Source organism: Stylophora pistillata, chromosome 7 (genome assembly GCF_964205215.1).
Source record: "Stylophora pistillata chromosome 7, jaStyPist1.2, whole genome shotgun sequence".
In the NCBI taxonomy this organism is placed as follows: Eukaryota; Metazoa; Cnidaria; class Anthozoa; order Scleractinia; family Pocilloporidae; genus Stylophora; species Stylophora pistillata.
In genome coordinates, this window is record NC_142525.1 from 33166703 (window position 1) to 33185057 (window position 18355).

An 18355-nucleotide genomic window follows, 5' to 3' on the forward strand; every position below is an offset into this window, starting at 1 on the left:
GTACACTATGGCAAGCCGATTGTAGCAATATTCAATAAAGGAATATTTCAATTCAAAGAGCCTATTTTAGTTCAATTCAACGAATAAATTTTGGTTCAATACGGTATTTTTTGGTTCAGCATCCGATTTTGCATTCAATGCGATTGCTTCTTCAATTCAACAGCACATTTTGCGTTCAACATTTTCCATTTCGTTCAAAGCGATTTATTTTCGTTCAAAGATTCATTGCACAGCGGTTGACCGAAACAAATTCGTCCCCAGTCTTCATTCTCACTGCCCTTTTACAGCCCGTCATTTTCGCGCCATTTTGAAAAACAACGAGCAGTTGTCAGGTCAGATATTCTTGCTATAAATGGATCGCTCATCTCTTACGAAGTTGTCGTCTTGCCTCGGAGAAGCTTCAGAGCTTGTGAAAAAGATTTTAGACGACGAGAATGCTAGCTCTGAGACATCAAGGCCTGAAACTTCAAGTTCTGGTGGAAATAGATTGTTTTCAGCGTTGCAAAGAGCGAGGTCAATGCTAAACTCGTCACAATCAAGTACATCTGGTCTTGGCAAGCGGTTGAATAAGCGTGAACGATTACGAGCTACCAGTACAGCCAATGACCAAGGGCAGAGGAAAAAGGCTAAGAAGGAAGACATGAAAGCGTTCGAGTTTGTGTTGCTGTCGTTAGGTGAAGAGGACGAAGATGAGTGGACGATATCCGACGACAAGATCATGCTTCGCGGGCTTATTCAACTCTCCCCTGAATCTTCTGAGGCGGATATTCGAAGGAAATTAGGCGAAGTAACGAGGGTTAAATTCCCTACTGTTACAGACTCTGACTTCGTTTTTCTAAGAGCCATTAGAAGAAAGCTGTCGATTCCAGTGACCTGCGATTCATTTGCATACAAGCAGCTGAAAGTTGTGGCTGGCCAAGGTTCCATTTATGTCAAGCTCAAACCAGGCTTTGAATGCCTGTTAGAAAACAACGACAGCAGTTATGATGGTAAGCCATATTGTCGTCGAATAAGTTTGAGAATGAAAAATCAGCAGAAAATACATGTATGCTGTTTTGTAATGAGGGGGTGGTATTATTTATGATTTAGTAATATTAATTCCTTCTGTTCCCCTAAAATCTTTTACCCGAATTTGGTACAATCTTATCTGTTTTGTCCTATATTATGAAAGTGTACTAACTCAAATTATATGTCATAAAAACTAGAGATTACTGAATAATGCAGTTTATTTTTTTTTTATTTGAAAAAGTAGAAAACAGTGATTTATTTACATGTAAGGTAGTGCCTTTCATATTCATGATATTTCACAATCATTGGATTGGTTGGTGAAAGTGATGCCAGCAATCAGCAGCCTTTATTGCAACTCCATGCAGTCTCCACTCTTTCCTGTTACATATTTTCTTGTGAATTAATATAAAGTAACCCCTAACCTGTTAACATGCATTACTAAAATATACATATAATTTCAATGTGTAATTTCAATCCCTTTAGAATTGTTAACTTCATATATGGGCAAGAATGAACAAGTGAATTACAGCCAGTCCATCCGAGTATCAAACAGCCAATCCACCTCCCAAGTTGATAATAGCCAATCTGCCTGCCAAGTTGACAATAGCCAATCCACCCGAGTAGACAACAGCCAATCCACCGCCCGACTTGGCAATAGCCAATCCACTCAAGTATACAACAGCCAATCCACCTCCCAACTTGACAATGGCCAATCCACCCGAGTAAACAACAGCCAATCCACCTCCCAAGTTTACAAAAGCCAATCCACCGTAGTAGACAACAGCCAATTCACCTCACAAGTTGAAAACAGCCAATCCACCCAAGTTGACAACAACCAACCCACCTCCCAAGTTTGTCCGGAAATGGACAAACTTGCTGAAGAAGCTGTGGCCTACTGTCAAGAAAATAACATATCTAATCCAAGTGAGATCTTAAGAGTAATCCAAAACAAGTTTGTCGAAGGACGAAATCTGGAAGTGCAAAGAGTCGAAGAAGTGTCAGAAGGAATGACTCAATACATCTTAGTTAACAGGAAGAGTATTCTCGAAACGGCATTTGAAGAACTAAAAGAGGTTGCTTTATCAGATTTACAAAAAACTCTACAAGTGGATTTTTATGGGGAGGTATGTAAATACCACATTCAGTTATTCCGATACATGGTTTTAGACATCGTATATAAGTCAGTAAAAGCCTGCATAAAAGAACCACTAGTTTTCAAAGTCAGGCTAAAGTGGTGAGAAAGTGGGCAGAGCTGGTTCTTAACTGGTTCTTAAAGACTTATTTGCAAACCAAATGTATTGTCCTTATATATCTGTTATGGTGTTGTTATTACAATGTTTTTTTTTTCATCAGTGATCTATTCATTGGTAAGTTATTACAATGTTGAGTAAGTATCACTGTAGAAGATAGATTGAGTACAAAATTATAATCCTAAATTAGACATTTTTCTTGCATCAGTAAATTTGGTACTCAGACTCAACTCATGATGTAAGTTTTTACAATGACCCAATAAAGCTTATAAGTAAAACCTGTCATATGAGAACCAGTCTACATGTAATTTCTCAGTGGGTGCTTAAATGGTAAATTGTAGCCTGGTGGTTCTTAAGCCACTGGTTATTTTTGCACATTTTTAGTTTATACTATTTTTAAATTACATTATGTCCAGCATTGAAAGTGTGTTATTTTGGTGAAACACAATTATATCAACATAGCATAAAATGATTGACAATTTTTCCAATCTCATTTACAGACCAAACGTGGCACTGTAGCCCATATACAGTGTTGATGCAAACCCTCTCTTGATAGGCATAAATACAATCACTTTTTTACTGTCTATATTTTAGGAAGCTGAGGATTTAGGCGGCCCAAGAAAAGAATTTTTCAGACTGGTTCTTTCCGAAATACATGCCAAATATTTTGAGAAAGGACTGAAAGATCATCTGGCGGAAGATTACCAGATAGTTGGTAAAATACTTGGTAAGAATATAATAATCTTCAAGTCAAGTCAAGTTTTATTGTTATATATGCTTGGCTTTTGTGAAAAAAGATCACCAGCTAGTTTCCAGGTATAACACAGAAAATAAGAAAAATAAAAAACTAAAATTGAGAAAAAAATACCTTCAACAAGTAACTGTTTTCATGTTTCCATGTTTTCATTCCATGAATGCTTATATAAATCTGCCTTTTCTAATAACAGGACTAAGTATCCTCCAAAATGGAAAATTGCCTCGTTTTTTGGAAGAGGAGATCCTGGAAGAAATATTTTCCACTTCATCAAAGCCAAATTCAGCCATCCAACACTTGCAAAATGGTCTCAAATGTCTTGGAATACACCAGGTGGGTGTTGATATACTGTTTTGAGTGTTTGCTGTTGAAAAATACAACTCATTTCCCAGGAACAATAAGCTGGCTCCAAATCTCAAAATACAGGCCAGTCCCTAAAAGAGTCCATTCCCAGGCCTGCAGCCATCCTGGCTTGTTCTTGATACATGCATATGCTACAAACTTCTTTATGAAATTAATTTGAATGACTGTAACTCATTCAAAACTTCCCTAGCTAAACCAAACTTCAATCTTGATGTGTTGTATTTGAAACTATACATTTAGTCCTTTTTGGTAAAAAGCAGTAGATATTTATTCCCTTACAGAATCTGACCTTAAGATAGCGTAAGCTCATTTTTGAAGTGAGGTACATGTAGGACTCTCGATTATTTTAAATCTCCGTTTCTAAAGACACCATGAAGTAATACATGTGTTAAATGAGGTTATTCACATTTTCACAGATTGGATGTCAGTTACCAATGTTCTTGCACTTGTTGAGACGAAACCCACACCACATGTTAACAGTGAAGCAGCTGGTACATTTTCTTAAGCCTGAATTTAGTCCTGAAGGGTCAAACAGTCGTTCCCTAGAGAACAAAGTGTATGCAGCATTTGTAAAATACATGAGGGAAGTAGCAAGTAAGTATATTAAACCCAACATTCATGACAACATCAATACAGAGAAAGTGTGTGATTCTTTTTACCCCACTAAAGTTTGTCTGTGAACAATGTCTATTGCAAAAATAAATGTATGCTGCAATTTCTTTTCAGGCGGAAGAAGACATGGATTGTCATTATCAAGCATCTTAACATTTGTGACTGGCACAGATGAGGAACCTGTTCTTGGTTTCCACATTCATCCTAGCATTCAATTCCATGAGGTGCAAGATTCTTTTTTGCCCTCTGCAAACACCTGTATTGGCTGTCTCAGGTTGCCAAGGCCAGCACTGAATGTACAGCTACCTGCCACTGAAGTGCTTTTCTCTTTATATGATATGGCATTTCTTAACACATTTTTTGGCACTAAGTAAATAGCAGATTTTATGTCTGGATCATAGTTATTATTTCTGTTTGTTTTTGGTTGTTGGCAACAGCAAATGTTCTGCACAATAATTAATACAAATATTAAAAAATGCCAATTTTAAAAATAGTACTATAGATGTCAAGAGCATAGAACAAGGTATTGTGATATTCATTACAAAGGACTATTAATATATTATATATATCTGACCATATTCGCAAGAATATGCCTGCAGGTTGTCGTCACGGCTGGCTCAGGTGAATGGCCCAGTCCATGGACTATCTGCTGGTGGCTTGCAGGGGGGGCAGGGGAGGGTGTCTCATACGGACACCTCCTCTTATTTAGACTTGGCCATTTGAGTGACAAATAATGAGTTTCTTGAGTTGTTTTAGCTTTCTTGAATGTTCTTTGTTGACATGGCCCCCGGCTAGAGACACCCCTGTCACGTGCTTGCGTGGGGGGGATTCTCCTAGCCACAGGGTGGTCAGAACACTCCTGGCCACTGGGACTGTCCTAGAGTCAACTGCGGACATGCTCTGCGAATACAGTCAGATATACATTGAAGATAATAGGTTTATCACTGAAGAAATTGTTACAGTTTAAGAATTTCAATATACAATGTACATGTACATATTATTTCATGGAGAAACTCAAACTCGGAAAAAAATCACTTTGGAGGTGGAGTGGTCACATTTAGATATGCCTCAATGTGACACTGTGATGTTGTTAGTGAATTCATACATGAAAGGAGCTCAGTCACAGTATTTTGAGTTATGTTGGCCATTAGCAAAATTACCGTTTAACTCAGGGAAACCTGAAAAATAAGACTTCACAAACTTAAGATAGAAAAACACCACCAAGACAATAATATACCACAAAGGAACAAGGATGGTTAAATATAGAAGACTAACACGGATTGCAAACTTTTCAAACTGTTTAGCCGTGACTGTGCTCCTTTAATGTGACAGCATGCTGTTAGTGAGTTCACATGTGCCAGTCAGAACTTGGCTGTGTTGCCATGTAAGACCCACAGACTGGCCCTTGCTCACTATTGAGTCTCCGGTAGTGGTTAGAGCATCCGACTAGATCATGGAGGGTCGGGTTCAAATCCCATCTGGGAGTCAGATTTTTCCCGAGTTTGTGTTTCTCCATGTATTTAAATTCGATATTTGTTCTTTTAATATACACTTTATTTCATCATGTTGTGAAGAACTTTATATAATGACGTCTATGATATTCAAAAAAGTGCTTCTTGCTTTTTATTTTACTCCCTTTCATAAAGTGCTTGCATTAAGCCAATGAAACAAACAGCACTATTTTACTAAGTATTGATAATTAGAAGAAAACAAAAGATTTATTAGGAACTAAAACTATTTAGTACTACATTATGCTCATTGGTTGAGTGGGAGCACTTTGAAAAATTCAAAAAAATAGACTTTTATTGGTGTTTTTATTCTGTGGTACATGTGATTAATAAAGATCGCTTAAATACATGGTAATATTGTCAATTATGCATCTACTGTTGTCTCAGTTACTGTACAAAAAATATGTGGTCAAGAACTGCATTACTGCAAAAGTAAAGACAATTGGATCAATGACTGCAAGACTATAGAAGTACTAGTTTAGGTGGGTATAGTGCTCGCTCTGATTTTAATTTGTTTTGTTTCATCAGCATTTACTCCTACATTAAGCCTAGCTTTTGAGCAACTTGCCCTTCATCAGGGCAAATGGCCAAATTCTACGTTGGAAGGATAAGAATAACAGAATACTAAGGAGGGCACAAAGGAATGAAGTCAAGCATGTGACATAAGATAGACATAAACATAAGACATCCACATAACGCTTAGCATAGGCAAAGTCAATAGGGAAAGTAATCTTGAGGGAACGATGATGATGATTATTATTGTTATCATTAGCAACAAAGAAAAACACCATCCTTTTGTCCCATGAAGTCTCACAGGATACATTTTTCTTTGCTTTCATTCACTTATGCTTGCATCATAGTGAACGCCAGGCTTAATAACACTACAGTCACTCCAGAGTAGTGTGTGTCATATTAAAAAATGGCTTCACAATTGGAATACGCAATTTTTGTCAAGATTTGGTGCTATCATTGACATGAATAATAACACCATTATCATGCCCAATTTTTCTGGTTTTATCCTACTCTGGCCCTGTACATCCCATTTTAGTTAAAAATCTGATAATATGCTGTGCAATCTCACAGGAAAACAGTTTATTACATGTGTAGAACTTGGTTTACCAGGTCCAAGGCATCAATGTAAATGTCTATACCCATGTCTGTAGAGGGTTTTAATGGATCTATTTCCTGTTGAAGAATCTGCAAAACCTCATCCTGTTTGTGTATCTCGATTGGAGATATTGTGACATTATTATCACTGTCATCAAATGGGGAAGGTCCCTGTGGGTAATGGCCATAGAATACCAGGTCATCTGGGTCTTCATCAAGGCCACCATGTGATAGCGGATTATCATCATGAAGCATTCCATTCATCCACATTTGATATGGAGACCAACTGTTAGCAGTTCTGATACCATGATGATTGAAGGTTTCCTGGTACTCATGAAGTGCTTTATTAAGTCTTGGAAGAAATACAAAATGCAGTGCAAACATGTTCGTAGGATCTTCAATGTTTAAATTCCCAGAATCCTCTAAAGCATAGAACAGATAATAAAAATAGTGCATAACGCAACGAAACACATCCCTCCACAGCCGTTCTATTCTTTGGTTGTGGGTGGAAGGCCCAGCAATGAAGCTGCCCCTACCTGCCCCTCTTGCATCTACTATGGCATCGCAAACCAAAACGTTTTCGACCCCCCTGTCAACACGAATGCGGGAAGGCCACAGTCCATCTTTCTCAACAGCATCTAAAAAAAGGGATAGTACAGTTTCTGATAGGTTGTTTGGACTGCAATGAAGAAACATTATTCGTCTAGAAAAGCCATCTATGCAGCCATGAACAACTAGCCCCCAGCGAATGAGAGAGTGGTGCCCATCAAGGTGCCATAAGGAATTAGGCCAAGGCACGAGGTAAGTCCTTCGTGTTACAACTGCACCCCAGCGCAATGCTGCATTTTCAGGATCTAGCCTTGCCATACTCTCACGTACTCTACTCCTTTGTACTCTCAAACCTTTGACCTCAAGTACCCAGTAATGTATGACTGCCCTGTTGTTTTGCCATGTTGATTCATGTATTCTGATACTATGTTATCTAACTCTCCATCAGACATCAAGCTGAAATCACTCATAGATTTTAGACCATACTCTTGAACTCTCCTGTAGATAGTCCATCGCGACACCCCCAATATATCCGCTATTTTCTGCCACGAAAAACCGAAACCTCTAAGGTCCTCTAGCATTTCTTGTGGAATTTTAAATGATGGACGTCCAGCTCTTCCTGTGTACATAGAGGCAACTAACACTTGAGCAACAGAAGTTGGCCTGTTGTTTAGATCTAAATTTCTCTCCTGCAAGCATTGGAAAACATCATAAAAAGCACTTGCAAGGGAGCTCCATGTATCCTGGAAGTCATTATCATTTTCAGCCAAGGTTCGAAGCAAGCTAATCGTTTGATCGACAACCGTCTGCGTTTGCAAGCTATCTGAGGAGCAGTTTTCATGTAAAGACTGTTCTGCTTTGTCCAGAACTGTGTGAAGAAATGTTGATAGGTCCTCGTCAGCATTAAAATCTGATTGTAAAGACATTATTATGAATAATGAAGGCAAGACAAGTGCTCGTTGTTTTTCAAAATGGCGGGCTATAAAGGCCAGTGAGAATTCTATGAAGACTGGGGACGAATTTGTTTCGGTCAACCGCTGTGCAATGAATCTTTGAACGAAAATAAATCGCTTTGAACGAAATGGAAAATGTTGAACGCAAAATGTGCTGTTGAATTGAAGAAGCAATCGCATTGAATGCAAAATCGGATGCTGAACCAAAAAATACCGTATTGAACCAAAATTTATTCGTTGAATTGAACTAAAATAGGCTCTTTGAATTGAAATATTCCTTTATTGAATATTGCTACAATCAGCTTGCCATAGTACACCAGGACAGAACCCAAATTTTCTGCACTTATCGTGACTAGGTACCAACTCCCTCAGAGTTATTTCTAATGTCCAGTCTATTTTCGGCTTGAGTGACGCGCTGTCTCTAATGGCATGTTCATGACATTTACATGAGCTATTCGCTACTTTCGCATGACCCATAATGCTTTGCGCCTTGGAGGGTAACCACAGTAAACAAAATGGCGGATCTTGGTGCTCAACGCAAGGTGAATCTGAAACTCCCAAAACCTTCAAAGAAGTGTCCAGTTTAACTAAACCGAGGCTGAAAGAAATCTGCAAAGTATTATTTATTGATTTTGAAAAATCAATTGGTAAAAAGGCACTTGTCAACGTCGTATGTAACGCTTTAAAAATCTCTACTTCGGGTCTTGGAAGCAATGCTACCAAACAATCTTCTACTTCGTGCACCAACACTCCAACAATTATGTACCTTCAAAAACTAAAAGACTGGCAGAAGAACTTAAATGGAGTACCATTACTGATGGAAGAATCCATAGTAAAAGAGTACTTGATCGAAGCTGGATACGACAACAAAGCAGTGAGAAAATACAAAACACTACGTGCTTGGGAGCACAAGCAGGGAATTCATTCAGTCAAGTAAGTTTACAATTGAAATTAGCAATATTGATCTGTTTTAAAAGTTGTTAAATTGATTTTTTATTTGCCTTGTTTCTTTAGAGTTCATTTGCTTCCTGAATACAAGAACTTTTGGGCTCTCAGAGGCAGTTGTAATCCCTCGATTTGTACGGACCATGAAGAAAGTAAACTGATGTACTTGGTACTACAAAGGTCTACAAGCAAGCCAGTGTTTTCCCACTGCACATGTACTGTTGGATATGTTTGTTCTGCCATTTATAAAACAGCTCATACACGTTGCTGTGAATGATTTTTCTGATGTAGTATTAATTATTTATTTATAGATTGAGAGGTGACTGCAGCCATATTGGAGCACTTCTTTTTATGCTCTGTGATGTTGTGGCAGAGGGGAAACAGCAGCTTCCACCAGATCTCACTTGCACTGATTTGCCATGTTCATGGTCTGATCCTAAAGGTAACAGCATTTCACTTATTGTTAAAACATTTTAAATTTTCCTTTTTGTGGAAACATTTTTGTAATATATTTATATTTTTTCATTGCCAGATGTCAAGGTTGAACCAGTCCTTGTGGAAGATATAAATTTTTATAAAGCCAAGTTTGGAAAGGAGCCTCCTGTAAAGAAATTGAAGCCTACTCCAACCATAACAGAAAAATATTATGGTATTGATGATCTGGAAAAACAAAAAATGGAGGAACACAAAATTAACTTGAAAAGAAATATTTATGATGCAAATCTAGGTAGTCCATTGCCACCAATCTACCACATTCTTGGTAGTAAAGAAAATTACACTATATCTGAAACTGTACTTCATAATCTTCCTGATTTTATGACAGCTGATGACATAAATCTTGTTTTTTGTCATGAAATACAAGTTGATTTTGAAGATAATGAAAGAACCAAACAAGAGAGAACATTATAAGCCCTATAAAGGATCATCCAGCATCCTTATCTGATATTCTTAGGAAAGCAGATTCAATCATTGAGAAGATTAGCGTGGATGATGACAGAATTAATGAAATTGAAAATGCCACAAGAGAACAGTCGAGGAGCTCCCAGTGGCATGCTGAGCGCTTCCCTAGAATCACTGCATCCAAGTGTAAGCGTGCTCTTATAAAAGAAACAACAAGCCCCACCAAAGCCATGCAAGAAATCCTCTGTTACAACAAAGCCTTTCAATCACAATACATGAAGGATGGAGTCAAATCAGAACTGGAAATTATTAATCAATATTCTAAATGCACAGGGAATGAAGTACAGCCATGTGGATTTTTTGTATCCAAGTCCCATCCATTCTTGGGTGCCTCACCAGATGGACTTGTCGGTGATAATGGTTCCATTGAAGTCAAGAAAATTCATCCCCAGGACAGTGAAACACTAGAAACTGCTCTCTTGAGGCTTAACATTGTGAAAGCTACTGATAGCATAAATGAAAACCATCCATACTATTATCAAATTCAACAGCAGTTGTTTTGCACTGGAAGAAAGTGGACAGATTTTATTGCTTCAGATGGCATCAAGTTATTTATTAAACGAGTAGTATACAACCCTGAGTTTTGGAACACTAAGTTGTCAAGACTTGAGCAATTTTATTATAATGTACTGCTACTGGAGCTTGCGTACCCTAGAGTGAAGGATGGTTTGGAAAGGATAGGTAAATTAGGCATTGATTTCTCTACTTTATCTACCTTAAGGCAAGAGTAACGATATTTCAATCTGCTTTGGAAGTATGGGTGAACTATGCATTGTTTTTTCCTACTTTATCAAGGGATATAGAATCAAAATTGAAAGGAAGATTACGATTAACCATAATGAAAATCACTCTAATATAGGTGACATGTATAGCTTTTTTGCTTAAATAGATTTCAATGGAATAATATGCAAGTAATTCTATTTTCAAACTTTAATAATAATTTACTTGCTTCACAGCCAAGACTCTAGGTGTTGCTAACATTTTTACTTGGTAATATATTATAAACATGAAAATATAAGAAATATAAGAAATCAATAAAAATAGCCAGTTCTTGTTTCAAAACTGTTTGTGCTCACTTTAAAATTGGTGTCTGAAAATTAACTAAATATGCACATACAGTAAAAATCTGTTCTACCAAGTGAGCCATACTCAGTCGGACTTCATTATCAAGAATGTGATAAGTTTTGATCCTTTGAATTGCCCTTTCGACATGAATTCTGGCTTCTGCTATTTTTTCAGACCTTTCCCCCTCTTCTTTTTTCATTTGTGACCTCCCTTGCCCTTTAAAATCCGGAATAGTAACCTTAACCCCACTTTCAAGCATTGTATCACTAATATCAAACCCCTATCACCCATAACTTACATGTAGTTCAGGTCTCCTTCGCTTTGGCTTTGGAATTTCAACATACTGTGTCGAGTCCGTTTTTAAACTGTTCTTGCTCGACCTAGATGTCTTAATCGAACTATGGCTGTGGATAAATATTGATGGCACGAATGCCTTGTCACTTGGATCGTCAGACTTTGCACCTCCAACAAAGTGCACTGAGCAAAGACGAGTGTTGTCTGTTGGAGTGAAATTCACTCGTCTTATACGTTGCAACCAAGCTCTTCTTCGCCTTTCTTCTTTTGGAATTCTGTAGAACTTTAAATCTGGATGTCGTTTACGGTTATTTGAGCAACCATGGGCACAACAAAAGTCACTTTTACCCATTCTAGAACATGTCAACAACCAGTCCGTCCGACGAGAATCCAAGATGGCACCCACTGAAGTCCAGGTTACCCCCAAGGCGCAAGGCATTATGGGTCATGCGAATGTTGCGAGTTAAAGATATTTCACCTCTGGGCACTCATATGTCGAACCATTTTTCATGCCCCGCTCGTCGCCCGTGAATTTGTAGTTTCGTTGGAAGGTGGCTAACTGGCTTTAGTTTTAACTTTTGGAAAAGCATGGACTTTTTAGGAGAAGAGGGAAGGAGGGCAAGAAATGCAAGCGTTAGAGTCTCGGTGTATAAGAAAATAAAACCATGGCAGCTCTATAATAGGAGTGAAGCTATCGGTCGAATTCGAGATTGCTATCCCAAGGACGTCGTTAACGTAGACTTGGATAACGTATTTGAGGTAGGCCTTGACATCACAACTCTGGGATATGACATCTCTGATATTATCAACTCACTTGTGCGTTTGGATGAAAAGGGCAGCGATTCGTGGGTAAGAAAATGCGGTGAAGAAGAACAAGAGATTATACAGAAACAGAGAAGAGGGGTTAAGGCCGAGTACAATGATGTTAGAGAAAACTTGCAGTTGTTTGAACATGGCACAGGTACAGTTATCCAGAACCACTTCGTTTTAACCTGTAGACATGTAGTTGAAACCGCCATCTTTAATGAAGAATTACACGTGATCTGCATTTCTAATGCTCAGTTGGAGGAAGAATTGTTCTGCAAGGTAATTTATGATGATGTAGCCAAAGATCTGGCTCTTCTTCATTGCCCACAACTGAATGGAAATGCTATAGGTCCATTACAATTATCACATGAAGCTCAGAAAGATGGCTTCGAAGTTTTCTGCTTTGGTTACCCCAACAATTATTATGGGAAGACAGCACTAACTGTAAAGGGTTTGATATCTGGCTCAGACCAGGAACGCTATGGACGCCCACCATTGATGGTGTTATGTTGTGAAGGACTCAATCATGGTTTTTCAGGAAGTCCTGTGGTACTGTTGCGTAATTCTGCAGTCGATATGATCGGAATTGTTAAAGAGAAACAGATTAAATGCATGTTAACAACTGAAGAACAAACATTTCTGGGGCGAGTTTATGAAAAGTACAATCTTGAAGGAAATGTTGACAGCTTGACCTCAAAGGATGTACTTTCAAAGTTGGAGCAAATCGAACAGAAACTAAATGAATTGGAAATGTCATTTCCATCTGGATTAGGTAATGCTATAACAGGGGCTATAGTCCAGGAGTTTTTAAATGAGGCCAGTGGAACTTATAAAAGATGGGATTGTGAGGAGCTAAAGAAATTAACTGTGATTAATTAATTAACTGTCTGCATCATCTTCAACTGGTTGAAGGTACAAACTCACACAAATGGTTTTAGGTTGCATCAGTTAATTTAATTTTAATTTAATTGAAGATGAGTGTCTGCTACTTTGAACTAGAATTTAGGTAAAATTGTAACCAGTAGTTTCTGACAGTTTGGAAACATGAAATGAACAATAAGTTAAATTGGCAGGAAGACAATCTGAACTAAATTTTTGCCCAAATGAAATATCAGAATATTAGAGGGGTTATACCAGTGAAACTTTTGTTTTATCTCCTGGGGCCCATTTCTTAAATGTCCCGGTAACTCAATGGGCCTGTAAAGCTGTTCTGTTTTCAATCAAGATGGGAATTTCAAAAGTTTTGAAAATGATACAATAAAACTATCGGCTAAAGAAACAAAAAGGACTGGTTTGGGTGCCAGAACTGCTTTCCGATCCTTTAAATTTTGATTTAAAACGTGACTTCAGGCCCCTTAAGTTACTGGGACTTTTGAGAAATGGGCGCCTGGTTAGTAACAACCCCTTGCAGTTAGTTGAAAAGATTTCTCATATTCCTGATAAAATAACCTAGTCTGTTCTTCATAAGTAAGTCTGTGTTCATTAGTTTAGCTAGAATTTATGATTGTTATTTTTACACTCCTGGAAGTGGCTATAAAGGCTTTTAATAGGCCATTGATTAGAGAAGATGATTAAATAGATAGGAAAGCAAAAATAGCTGAACTGTGTATAGAAAAATCTGTATAGGCAGTAAATACCCTATTTTTGTCTCAGTCAGATAGGGAAATTCAATGGTTTTTAAGAATGTCAGTGTGTAACATATCCCAGGTGCTTGATGAGCCAAGAAGTACTGGCATCATTCTGGAGTTACTTTAAAATGACAGTCAAATAAGGCAACTATAGCAAGTTATCATTGTTTATCTCACAATGTAGTCACTTGCAAGACAGGGATGGATAAATTTAAGAGATTTATTAAATTTGATTTCATGATTAACCCTGTAACTCCCAAGATCTGCTCGTTAATTCTCCCCTCTAGCTGCTACACATTTTCTTGTAAATTGGTTACGAGAATTTGGTGTTTAGTCAAGTAACAACTTCTACCTGATAATTAACAATTATTCCACGAGCGTGCGTTGGATATGAGATGATAGATAGCCAACTCGGCACTACGTGCCTCGTTGGCCATAATCATCTCATATCCAACAAGAGCAAGTGGAATAATTGTTTTACTAAAAAAAACGCCCCCAAGATATTAGACAAATCTTCTCAACTAATTTTGTAAGAAGAAACCGGATGTTACAATATACAGATATTAGATTATGGTATATTGGCTCATATACCATAATGGCTAAGCCTAAAAAGTCTTGAATTGCATTATCCAATGACCCAGTTTTAAATAATTTTGAGTATTCTTACTGCCTTTTTGCTGGATAATGTATGGATATTTTAGAGAGAAGATTTATGTTAATCACTTCTGTAAGTTAAGAGTTAAGTTTGATGTGTAAGAATTCAAAAAGCTCTAGTGATGTTTGTAAGAAGTCTAGAGTGTACTGTAGGTAGCCTGTTATACAATAAAAGTAAAATTACTGTATTTTAGTGTATTATAAGTGCAATAGTGATGTAATAATAATAATAATAGTAGTAATAATAATGATAATGATATTTATATAGTGCTTATCCAATGTAGATCTAGGTGCTTAACAAAGTGAGAGAAAATTTAAAATTAAAGTTAATCAAAGTAAATAAACTTAAAATTGAAGCAAAAACATATAAAGGCTATTTCCTAATGGCTAAAGTAAAAGTTCTCAAAAAGGTAGGTTTTAAGTTTATGCTTAAAAAGATTTAAGTTCTTGCATGAGCGTATGTTGTTGGGTAATTTGTTCCAGAGTTCAGGGGCTGAAACGGAGAATGCTCTAGAACCATAGGTCTAAGGTTAAAACTAACAGGATTCAGATTGAGGATGAACAAAGCAATCTAGAAGGTGAGTAGTGAGTGATAAGGGCTTGAATATAGATTGGAACTTGCTGATGCAATGCTTTGAAAGTAAGTAGTAGAATCTTGAATTTAATTCATTCAGAGACAGGTAGCCAGTGAAGATCGAGGAGCATGGGAGTGATGTGATCACACTTCCTAGATTATGTAATCAGTCTGGCAGCTGCATTCTGCACTGATTGAACCTTTTTGATGATGTACTTAGGAACATTATACAGTAGAGAATTGCAGTGATCAAGCTTGGAAGTTATGAAAGCATGGATAAGAATCTCAGTAGTTAGCATTGATAAGTATTTCCTAATGCACGAAATAGTACGAAGATGATATAAGGCAAATTTACAGACGCTATTTACATGGGGAAGCGTCGACATAGTGGTATCAAAGGTAGTGCCAATGTTTCTAGCTGTGAAGAGGGCTTGAAAATGTCGATTCCAAAGCAAAGAGGGGGTTGGGATTGCTGTGGATTATACTTTGAGAATAAGTAGAGAACCTCAGTTTTGTCTTCACTCAGTTTTAGTGTAGTGATGGACATCCACTTATCAATGTAGGACAGGCATTGTAAGGCCCGGTTTAGATTTAATTTCAAACTTGGACCAACTTAAAGTCCAGCAAGCATGCTGGTGTATCTAGGAGCCAATCCTGATTACCTGTCATAGCCTTTTTCAACATGTTTCCACAAAAACTACTTTAAGAAGTTGTTAAGATGATTTATGTATTTTTGGTTCAGCATATGAATAGGTTTTTGTGTGAATCAAATCTGTTCCGAAGCCATTACAGAGTTGAATTTCCCAGCTAAGCCTGATGAGAACAATGGTTCCTAATTGATTCCCTCACTAATCTTTTCATGTACTTTTCATAAACAACAACAACAAAACCTTTAAGCATCAGGGGGTATTTGGCATTGCTGCCAATTAGGAACAAAATTAAGGAATTTTAAAGATGGTGTGGTTCCAGAAAATATCCATACTCCCCACGGAAGACTTTCTGATTTGCACCCCCCCCTCACCCCCCTGGATTTTCCGTTCCAGGCGGTCTTTGATGACCCCTCCTCCCCCAGGAATTTCCAGAATTTAATCGGGGACTTAATTCTTACCACCGTCGGAAATTCAAAGTGGTTTTTGTACTTATAAAAGAGAAAGTGAATACTAAGTTGGTTACGTAATTGCGGTAGAATTTTATTACAACACTGAAAACATTTGAGGTTAACTTTCATAAAAATATAACGCTTTGTTAAGCTTATACTTTGAGCATCTTTGCCATCATTTTGGCAAATCATATCCATGTTGTTTTTAAGTAAAATAATTTATAAGCTTAAACATCTGGGTTGCAAAATTTAAACTGATTTAAAACGTCGACTGTTCCGCGTACGTTTTCGTGCTAACTCGATGAGAACGTTTCACTCACTTAAACAACTTTGCAAACGATAGTAAATAAAACAGAAACTTACAAGGTTCCTTTGTCTACACATTTTGTCACTTTCTTCAGGTTGATTCTTGTAGCTAGGTAGCCGGGCCTTCTGAAGAACGAGCAAGAAATGGGAACGGCCATGTTGAGATGGCCATTACAAATCGTTTTGACTCCGTTCCTAGCTAGCTTTGGGAGGTTGTAGCGCTAGCTAACTCAAAGAAAAACAGAAACATTAAAGCTTATAATGTTAACTTTATCTCAATGGCCAGGAGAACTGACGTTTGTCAAAACAACGTACGCGAGTATGTTTTTGTGCTTCAGATCGATAGTATATGTTGATCTAAATGTTCTGTACGTGGTTCGTTACCCTTTGGAAAAGTAATATCCCACGAAACCCCCTGCCCCTCGGAAACTACTGCCCTTGAATCCCCCTCCCGTTCTGAATTTCCAATGATCTTCCGTGGGCATGGATATTTTCCGGAACCACACATGAAAAATAAATAAGCAAATATGCAAAAAACTTCACGTTCAAATACTTTGAAATGTGTCCTAAGAATCATCAAAATACACAAATTACTAATACACAGAATAGTGTCTTCTTTAAAGAATTTACTGCCTAAACTCCATCTGTTATGCAATTTTACCTACTGCCACTTGGTCTAGAACTCTTGTACAAAATCTAATATGAGGAAACTTGAAAGGACATAAGAGCTCTGTGTTGTATTCAAGGAAAAACTGCGACATATAATGTACTACTCACTAACGCTGAACTAACCGCTAACTACATTACACACCTGGATAAAGGCGGTAAAGAATTTTTCTCAATTTGATGATATAATTTGCAATTTTTTTATTCCCATTAATTTGTTAATAGTTTAAAACAAACCTGTTAGGCATCTCATCGTGTAGGCCCAGAGATAGAATGGTAGAAGTGGACTAACATCTCAAGGAGTGATGTGTGAAAAAGATATGCAGTTACTTTGAGTTTTCTAAGGCAAGACACAAATCATGGTAGCAAAATATGTGCAAATTATTTTCTGCTAAACTGTTACTGGCATTTGATTACAGAATGTTTTTTCTTGTTTCTATGCTGGCTTCAGGAATATACTTCTGACCAAAAGAAAAGTACCACTAAAAGGTGTCTTTACATCAGTAAAGGAAAACAAAGTACTCTTTCATTTTCCGTAGATAGAACACAACAATCCTTCCTTGTTCTCAAGAGTCATTCTTGCAAAATCCATATGTAAATGCAAGCACATACCATATTGAAGTAATGATTGCCACCCAGTCAACCTTGAAAGCTCATGTGCACTTGGAAGAAAATCATTGTCAGCTGAAAAGTTGACACGTCTCATTTGAGTGAGGGAATTCCTCATTAATTGTTGCATGGCCTACATAGCAAGCAAAGTCCTCAATGTTCTGATGAAATATCCATTCATTCTACCAAGGAAGGCCTCCTTGGCAGTAGTCAGAATTAAAACCAGTTCCATGCAGTCTAGTTCAGTTTAGTTTAATTTGTTCGCCACAGGAATGGCAGGAGAAAGGAACAGAACTTTCGTTCTAATTGACACCTAACCCCTTTTTTACCTATCCATCCCACCCCGGGGAGGACATCCATCACACAGTAATCTCGTGTGTGGGAAATTAACGTCTCGTACCCCAACCCTGCAGGAGACGGGACCTCCATTTATCGTCCCTATCCAAGAAGACTAGAAAGTCTAACCATTTGCAGATATTATTACAAAGGCAGCACTTTATTCTCAGTTAATTAAAGACCCTGAGTGTTGGTCTGGTCGGATTTGAACTCACGACCAATTGAGCTAACTGGGAGTCTTTGAATGAGCTCTGTAAATTTAAGTGTTAACATTAGGAATGGCTCATGTTGATTTTAGTGACTTATAC

General features: G+C 37.6%; 2 protein-coding genes and 2 pseudogenes across 3 annotated transcripts; 2 read left to right on the forward strand and 2 right to left on the reverse strand.

The window, feature by feature from the left end:
* Window positions 1-5850, forward strand: LOC111322297 (uncharacterized). Its single transcript, XM_022925368.2, has 6 exons — window positions 1-989; window positions 1492-2132; window positions 2853-2985; window positions 3206-3345; window positions 3792-3969; window positions 4102-5850. Exons 1-6 carry the CDS (start codon window positions 353-355, stop codon window positions 4359-4361), a joined length of 1989 nt encoding a protein of 662 aa, XP_022781103.2. The 5' UTR covers window positions 1-352; the 3' UTR covers window positions 4362-5850.
* LOC148727505 (uncharacterized) lies at window positions 5764-8391 on the reverse strand (annotated as a pseudogene).
* Window positions 8392-8582: 191 nt separating this feature from the next.
* LOC148727506 (uncharacterized) lies at window positions 8583-11071 on the forward strand (annotated as a pseudogene). Its single transcript, XR_015989290.1, has 4 exons — window positions 8583-9037; window positions 9119-9278; window positions 9341-9491; window positions 9582-11071. The product of XR_015989290.1 is annotated as an uncharacterized LOC148727506 (transcript).
* Window positions 9073-11803, reverse strand: LOC148727507 (THAP domain-containing protein 1-like). Its single transcript, XM_088726771.1, has 2 exons — window positions 11373-11803; window positions 9073-9485 (listed from the first exon to the last, which is right to left on the reverse strand). Exons 1-2 carry the CDS (start codon window positions 11718-11720, stop codon window positions 9450-9452), a joined length of 384 nt encoding a protein of 127 aa, XP_088582897.1. The 5' UTR covers window positions 11721-11803; the 3' UTR covers window positions 9073-9449.
* Window positions 11804-18355: the final 6552 nt, after the last annotated feature.

Excerpts from the sequence above, each read along its gene's own strand:
- LOC148727507 (XM_088726771.1), bottom strand. The coding sequence starts at position 11,720 with ATGGGTAAAAGTGACTTTTGTTGTGCCCATGGTTGCTCAAATAACCGT. Across the intron at positions 9,486-11,372 it reads GAAGGAGACCTGAACTACAT|GATCAGACCATGAACATGGC; the intron begins GTAAGTTATGGG and ends TGTTACCTTTAG.
- LOC111322297 (XM_022925368.2), top strand. The coding sequence starts at position 353 with ATGGATCGCTCATCTCTTACGAAGTTGTCGTCTTGCCTCGGAGAAGCT. Across the intron at positions 990-1,491 it reads CAACGACAGCAGTTATGATG|AATTGTTAACTTCATATATG; the intron begins GTAAGCCATATT and ends CAATCCCTTTAG. Across the intron at positions 2,133-2,852 it reads AAGTGGATTTTTATGGGGAG|GAAGCTGAGGATTTAGGCGG; the intron begins GTATGTAAATAC and ends TCTATATTTTAG.